At 43.4% G+C, this 8,492-nt stretch overlaps 1 protein-coding gene across 1 annotated transcript in view; it reads right to left on the bottom strand.

Annotated features, from left to right (window-relative positions):
• Nucleotides 1-2,127, bottom strand: part of SUCO (SUN domain containing ossification factor) — a 123,686-nt gene extending 121,559 nt beyond the window's left edge. The window contains exon 1 of the mRNA XM_006887433.1: nucleotides 1,812-2,127. Coding sequence (XP_006887495.1) covers nucleotides 1,812-1,873 — 62 coding nt within the window. The 5' untranslated portion in view covers nucleotides 1,874-2,127. The remainder of the gene's footprint in view (nucleotides 1-1,811) is intronic.
• Between the last annotated feature and the right edge of the window lie 6,365 nt (nucleotides 2,128-8,492).

Here is an 8,492-nt window from a genome sequence, read left to right as displayed (position 1 = left end):
AGAATATTTCAGAAAAAAAAGGAAAAAAGTTCAGAGACAACGGTCCATTTTAAACATGAATAAAAAGCCTAACCTCTGCACCTTATAAGTCATTTTAAAAAGTACTGATCAAGAATAATGATTTAAAAGTGTGCACTATCAGGGGAGCTCTGGTGGCCTAGTGGCAGGAAGCTGCACTGCAATCCCAGAGGCGCATGGTTCAAATCCACCAGATGCTCTGCCGGGAAAGGAGGGACACTCGCCTCCTATACCAGCCAGATCTGATTTGACGCACACACACAAAAGTGTGCACTATCAAGGAGAAAGGAAAGAAATGAAGAAACAATCTACAATCAACCATGAGGTTCCCTAGAGAAAGGTGTATAAAAATACAAGTTTTCGGTATATCATCTTCAAGAGAGGTGTGCAGAGCCATTTCTCCCTGCAGGCAACTCTTGGTACCCACATTAAAACGCAGCACAAAGGTGGTCTGGCATTTGGATAATGTCCTAATGGTGGTAAGGACCCACTGCTAGTCAAATCAATTCTGACTTACAATAACCCTCTTATCAGGCTTCCACGACTGTGGATCTCAACAGGCGGAGAATGGCCATCTTTCTATTTCAGAGCAGCTGGTGGTTTAACTGTCACCTTTTGGTTAGCATTTCAACACACTACACTACTAACATCTGATCTTATTTAAAAGCGTTTTGAATGAAACCATAGGAGGTCAAATTCATTAGCCTCTGTAACTTCACCTGTTCTTCCAATCAAAATTTTCATTATTTGACTGTTATGTTAGGGACAACTTTATGACATCAGCGCCTTTGAAACTCATTAGGCATTAGTAAAACTAAAAATACTGTCAGTGCCTTGTGAAGAAATACTCAAAATACGTTTGTTTAGATTTCAGTGTAACAGAAAACAAACCACTCTGGCTGAAGCATGGTTTCTGTCACCAAATATCACACATCTATGAAAGTATTCCTTAGGATGGAAAAATGGCTTTTCCAAAAGGTAAATTATTAGCAATCCCTTGATTTATATAAGCTCTCATCTCCTCAGTAAAATCCAAATGTAGAGGGCTAACCAGAAACGCCATAAAACTTTAAGGCTAAAGCAATTTTCCCGCCTTCAAAATACAGAACTTGTCCTTCCATTACTAAGAGACATTTCATTACCCAGGGTAAACCACGACTTAACTTTATACTTTTACACCTGAGACCTTCCCCTCCGCCAATCCAACAGCTTCCTAAACCTCCCCTAAACAAGCACTTTCACAGTGTCCCCCAAGTCTCCAAGAATGGCAGTCCAAAATGGCCAAAAAATTCTGCGAGAAAATGCCAGAACTACTGCTTGCTCACACATGACCCTTCCCTGGTGCCGACTCACCTTTCTCACAAACGCCTGGAGGAAGCACGTACGTGCACCTGGTGCGCGTTATGCCCACTCCTCACGATGAAATCCAGTCCCTGGCAGTAAATCCGGGCGACTCACCTACCATCTAGCACAACCCTACTCCCCCAGTCAACCACACAGGTCCAAGCGGTTAACAGAGTCCCGAGGCACTTGACGGCTCCCTGTACCCAGGCACCTTCCTTTCTCACTTAGTCCCCGTGGAAAGCTCAAAATACACCTCGAAAATCCCCGCCCAGCGTGCTGCCAAAGCCTGTAGGCAGAGAGCCACAGAGTTAGCTGTTCGCTGCTTCTGGAGGGCCTTCGAGACCAGCACCCTAAAACCAAGATGATTCTGGGGGTGTGACCTGGGCTGCTCCCTCCCCCCACCGGTCTCCCCTCGAGGGGAACCCCCCGGTTGTGGCGGCTATACTCACCAGACCAGGAAGCACAGAAAGAGGCAGGTGACCAGGGCCAAGGCCCGCGGGTACTTCTTCATCTTCTCCTCCTTCTTCCCCCTGCCAGAAGGCGGCACATCCTCCCGGCAGCCGCTACTGCCGAGGCCAAGATGGAGGAGCCGGAGCAGGAGCGCGAGGATGGGACCGAGCGTCCTAAGGGCTGTACCGACCGCGGAGCGACTCCGCGGCGGCTCCCCTTCTGGTTTCTGTCTCCAAGGGCCTCGCAGAGGCGCGAATAGGGACGCTCCTTCACAGGAGGGCTCCAGGGGTTGTCGCTGTTGCTGCGGCCGCCTGCCCGTCCTCGCCCGCCTCCTCCAGCCGCCACTGCCGCCACTGCCGCCCCACAGCTCCCCCGCCCACCTCGGCTCTCGTTCCGTGCTGCCGGCGACCAACGGCCGCAGCGTATTCGCCTTCCAACAGCCAATCGCCCGCAGGGCCGCGACACCTCACACACCGATGAGCTGGAAGCAGACGCGTCACCCACGTCCAGAGGCGCTCCTCCCCCACCAGCCTCCACGCGAGCCACGCCCCTCTCCTATGTCTCCTGCGGCGAAACCGGAGGGAGGAGGGCTTCAAGCCCACAACCCAGCTGTCAACGCTCCGCCCACCTCAACTCCGCCCTCTGTGGCTCACATTTGGGAAGTCCGGGAGAAACCCCGTGACCCTAAACCTTCTTCCTTAAAATGACCCGCCTCTTCGCCTGGCTCGGTCCGAGTGCGCGCAACGCCCTTTGGGAATTGTAGTTTGTCGTTTCTCCCCCTTCCCCAGGCCCCACTCCCAAACCTTCTGTTGCCTCTTCAAGAATCCAGTTTCTATAGAGCGATCAACACTTTCGCTTCTCAGCGAGAACTTTATAACTGTTATACTTAGTTTTCTGGTTTAGAGTACAGCTTGGGGGAAAGTGTAAACTGATAAGGTAAAAACGCGAAAGTTGTACAATAAAATTTAAAAGGCATTTTCACAGCGTCAATAGGCTGGGCCTATTGAGGTAGAAACTGATTGGTAGAAGGAAAGGGATTTGTTAGGATTCTCTCCCCTCTGATTGGATGGAAAAGGCATTCTCTTCTCTCCACCTCGTCAGGAATTTCCCGTCCTACCTCCTCTATGAGGTGGATTGATTCAGTGACTGGGATAATTGGGATGGGAGTGTCAGAGACAGTGCGATTGATTGGCACATGACAGAGCGGAGTTTAGGGCTGTTGTACATAGGGTCGCTATGAGTCGCAGGCGACTCGACGGCACATAACAACAACAACACCTCCTTTCACGGTGGGGACCCACTGGGTCTCTTAGGGGTTGTCAGGCTTTTGGTTCTGTGTTGAAGTTGGTAGGAAAACCTCCAACTTAGGAAGCGAAGCTACTGTAGATGCTCCACCTCTTGGATTTCAGCAAAAGCGGAGAGAATTTCCACATACCTTGCTGACATCTGGAGCAAAAATAAGTAAACATTTTCTTAATTTTTAGTAACCGACACAGTGCCCACCCTATATATTTAGGATACCAAAGCCCCCCGAAAGGTTCGTGTAAGGGACCTTGTGCCTGAGACGCCAGAATGTTTGGCTGTGTTCTCTTCCTAACCGGCACCTGCACGTGACTTTATTGACTTGAAAAGTATCAACTGTAGAGGCTTCGGCTGTGGGTTGGGGGAGTAAGAAGCTGTTCAGCCTCCCTGAATTAATGTATTCCTTCATGTTTTCCGCATTCAAAATCTAACTCAATGCTCTCGAGTCAGAATCGACAGGTAGCTGTATCCTTCATCGGGTTTTCAGTGGCTTTAAACTTCCCAGGAGGAGATTTGCCCACCTTTTTCTCACAGACTTTCCGTTTGGCAGCACAACTCCTTACCCACTAAACCATTAGAGCTCCAACTCTTGAACCACAGAGTAATTAATTTTGGACTCTCACACTAGGAAATAAGTTATTAGAAAATCATTATTAAAATTATTAATTTGTTGTTATGTGCCGTCAAGTCGCTTGTGACTCATAGGGACCCTATGTACAGCAGCCCTAAAACCTCTATTCTGTGCCAACCTCATTGTGTCTGCCACACCTCCCCTTATTACTCCCGTCACTGTATCAATCCATCACTTCAAGGGTCTTCCTCTCTTGAGCTGTCCCTCCACCCTGCCAAGCATGACGTCCCTGTCCAAGGTCATTGCAATATGCTCAAAGTATGTCAGACAAAACCTCAGAATTCTTGCCTACAAGGAGCAGCCTGGTTTCACCCTCTCTAGGTTGAACCTGTTCTCCTAGCAGCCTGTGATATACTCTTCTCCAGCACCACAGCTCAAAGGTATCAATTATCCTTCTATCATTCCTAGTCACTGTGTAGCTTTATGATGCATAGCAAATTAATTGCAAAGACTCTGTCTGGCCTATGGCAGGTGCACCTTAGTCTCCAGACTGACATCGTTGCTCTTCTGTACTCTGGAGAGATCCCTGAAAGCAAACTTACCCAGTGCAATTTGTCTTTTGATTTTCTGGCTGCTGGTACCAAGAGTGTTGATTATGGAGCCAGCAAACTAAAGCTGTGAATAATCTCAATCTCTTTACCATCTATCATGATGCTGCCAATCAGCCCAGTGGTGAGAATCTTTGTTTTCTTGATACTGAGCTCCAATCCATATTGAAATATTATATATAGATATAGATGATAGAGAGATAGAGATATATAATATTCAAACTTTCAATCTATAAGTAGATTCTGAAGAAAGGGAAAGCAAGTAATGTTTAAAAAGAACCAAAAATTTTTTTTGGTTAAAGGTAGCCTAAGACTGAAAATTTAAATTCTGAAAAAAAAAATCCCCTCCATTTATCTTTCCAACTCTTCAATAATAGAATAATAAGCATTGGAGTTTTATTTGTTTCATTTTTCTTTCAAATGTCTTTATATTTTTCAATCGTCTATTTGAAGATGGGACTATTGCTACTGATAGTCCCAATAAAGGAAATATTTTCTAAAAAGTGAGACTTTACTGTTCCATTTCTGAGTAAGATTAGCTGAGTCTTTAATGCTGGGACAGCAATCCTGAAATAGCTGCACAAAGACGCACTGGTTGTCAGAGACCTTGGTTTCAGTCTTTCTTATCTTCTGTAAGAACTTGCACAACATACTTGGTAAATATCTGTTTCATAATCTTGAGAGAAAAAAATGTATTGCTTACTTAGAGTTTTATTTTGTTTTTAGTTCTAAATGAAACAATGCACATTAAAACGCTTAACTCTGAGTATGTTGTTATTGTTGATTGCCGTCAGTTGAGCACAACTTATAGCGACCCTGTGAACAAAATACCTGACACCTTTCTAGAACTATTGTCCTTTCTCAAAGTTCAGAGTTTCCAGAGGCATGTTGTTTAGGAAGTGGATGCCACTGCTCCTTCAACTCTGAGTATAACACAATAGAAAGTGGTAAAAAAAAAAATTAATATCTCACTTCAGGAACCATCATAATCATCACCATTATCCTCATTGCTAGATTTGACTAAAATGCCTTCTTTGTGCCAGTGATAATGCTACATACTGTGTGGATATAGAAATGAAAGGAGATACTGTGATGGAATGGATCACCTTTATATGGCCTTTTTGGCCATGGCCTTTTAATTCCCACCAAATGCCTAGGTGGCACTATGCAAATAAAATGCTCTTGACCAGTTAATGAGATTTGATAATTAGCTAGTAATCCAAATAAAGCCCAAGGCTCCCTTGTGGAGATGGGACTATGCAAATAAGATACATGGGACTTAGCAAGAGGATGTATCCATTTTATTATCCCTCATGAAAATGAAGTATCCTGGAAGTGGACAGGAGAGTACCTTATTACTATGAGGAAGAAGAGACAGGAGCGGAGTGTGTCCTTCGGACTAGGGTTCTCTGTGCTGAAACTTCTACACCTAGAAAACAAAGATCTCTAATAGCAGAGATGGAGGAAGGTGGTTGGATATGGCAGCAAGCATGGCAGTGAACGGACAGCAGCAGAGCTGGAAGACTGGCAGGAGATGGTGTAGGGGGCTTCCCAATGTGGAATGAGAAAGCTGAGAGGCTTTGGACTGGAAGCTTGCTGGCAGAGTGGGGTGCCTCTGGGAATTTCTCAGTGGTGCTAAATAGTTTTGTAATACTTGCCTAAGCAAGACAGAGACTGGACTTGGACAAGAGGTCTAAGGGGCCACCAGTTAGGGAAATGTCGGCCCTTGGACATGACTAAGAAATTACCGTGGTCTATGATCATATCCTTAGTTGTTATTTATATACTGTTACTTCCTTAATAAACCCCACAACTATGTGTCTTCTCCGAATTGTGTGTGGCCTCTGCAGTGAATTATCAAATTCCATAGAGAAATAGATAGTGCCGATAGAAATATGGTTGGTGTCAGAATTGGTAGAAGTTTGAAGAATGAAGATAAGTCTGACCGGAAGTTCAAAGGAATCAGCACTGGACCGATGCTGCTGATAATTAGAGAAAGAGTAGATGTGGAGGTCAGACATCTCTATGTCACCATTTTGACAGACACAATTCCTCTTTTTCCAGTGTGATCATCCATATGATGGGAGTTCAAAAAGCAGAGAGAATGCCAAGGAGGATTGTGCAAGAGGAAAGTGCTTTCCAGAGAAATATTCTGAATGGCCTACAATAAATTCCCATAGAAAGGTATTATTCCAAACAGTTACTGGCCTTCCCTAGGAGCGACACTGTTACTCTTCATTAATAATTCAGTGATGTGAAATGATTAATGTTTAATGTTCTCCTATGGAACAGGCTTCTCCATTGAGTTCAGTTAAATTGTTTGAGTCATTTAAGCTTGACTAAATGGCAGTTTCATAGTGGAAGGAAAAGGCAAAGGCTTTTCAACATCGTCTTGCCTTGAATAGCATCTTATTCTGATCCTTTAAAGACTTATAGACTGACACACTTTAATAGCCTTATCTTACTGTGCAAAAAGATGAGAAATTACTTGATCCATGTAATGATCTTGCCAACTGAGGCCTCATACCAGGATAATGACTGAACAACTGAAGAGGAGTGTTTCCTTCAATTATCCTAGTAATTGCTTCACTTATAAAGATAGTTTAAAAAGAGACATAAAGAGAGAATTTCAGGCAGGGAAAAGAATATTTTAAATTTTAAACTTAATTCAGAAAGCGAGTACTGCTGAGAGAGTTCTAGAAATACTTTCTTAATGCTCAAGTAGAATACTAATCCTTAGCAAATGTTCTTTATTTGCCCCTCTATCTCCATTTCTTTTTTTAAGTTATTATTAATTTCAATGAAAATTTACAGAGACTTTGGATTTCCATTCATTCATTGTTGCACTTTTCTCCCCCCCAACCCTCCCCCCCTAGTACACTACCCTCTTGGAAAAGTAAAATTCTCTCATTGTTTTACAATCCCTCCCCCCAGGCCCACTCCACTATACAGCCTTCTCTTTGGACTCCTGTCATGACAAAAATACCTAATAACATATCCCACTTAAACAGTTTTCTCCCTCATATGTTTTAATGTAGTATACATTATTGAACCCACCTTTCTCAGTCTCCCCCCAACCCCGAAGTCAGTCCTGTTTTACAACAGTAGCACCATGCAGTATTTGTCCTTTTGTGACTGAGATACTTCACTCAGCATAATGTCCTCCAGGGTCACCCATTTATTTTTTTTTTCAGGGTCACCCATTTTGAATAATATTTCATGAGTTCCTTGTTTTTCAATGCAGTGTAGTATTCCATTGTGTGAATATACCACAGCTTCCCTATCCATTCATTTGTTGATAGGCACTTAGATTGTTCCCAACTCCTTGCTATTGTGAACAAAACCGTGATAAACATGGGTGTGCATATATCTGCTTGGATGTCAGTTATGGTCATTTTGGAGTATATTCCCAGTAGTGGAATTGCTGGGTCAAATGGTCATTTCTCTTTTTTTAAAAGCTTCATATATTTTTAAATCATTCTCCTCTGATTTCAAGACTATTTACTATACGGAATGATTACAAAATGTATACATTATAGTGAAGAGTACCAAATAGAACAAACAATATGTCTTAGAGGAAGTGTAATCAGGGTGCAAAGATGGTGAAACATACTCTACCATACTTTGAGCATGTATGTTATCAGGAGGGGCCAGTCTTTGGAAAAAGATAGCATGCTGTGAAGGGTGGAGAGCCAGAGATAGAGAGGAAGACCCTCAGTAAAATGAATTGGCATGGGGACCGCAACACTGGGATCCAGCGTATTGGAGAGCATGTGAACAATGCAGGAAAGGGAAGGTTCAGATCTGCTGTCCACAGGATATGTATGAGTTGTAATCATCTTGATGGTACATAACAACAACAATAACATGCATTATAATATGGTTTACTTTTCTCTATTCTCCATAGAAGTACATTGCTTTTATAGGTTCCATCTCATAGCAACCCTATGTATATAACAGAAATGAAATCCTGCCTGATCCCATATCATACTTGGAATTTCTGCTACATTCAACCCCATTGTTGCAGATATCATCAAGGTATCAATTGATCTTATTAATCTTATGTCTTTGTCTAGGGGTTTGTCCCCTCTTTCTAAGTCAGGACTACAAGGACTCATTTAACCCAGATAATACAATCCGTTTTTTAGACTTCTGAACAACTTGGAGTTGCTGTGATGCTGCACACTGTTCCATAGTCA

This window comes from Elephantulus edwardii, unplaced genomic scaffold (assembly GCF_000299155.1).
Source record: "Elephantulus edwardii isolate Elephantulus edwardi_28Jun2011 unplaced genomic scaffold, EleEdw1.0 scaffold00057, whole genome shotgun sequence".
Taxonomy (NCBI): domain Eukaryota; kingdom Metazoa; phylum Chordata; class Mammalia; order Macroscelidea; family Macroscelididae; genus Elephantulus; species Elephantulus edwardii.
Note: the sequence above shows the minus strand (reverse complement) of the source record. Positions and strands in the feature narration are given on the sequence as shown.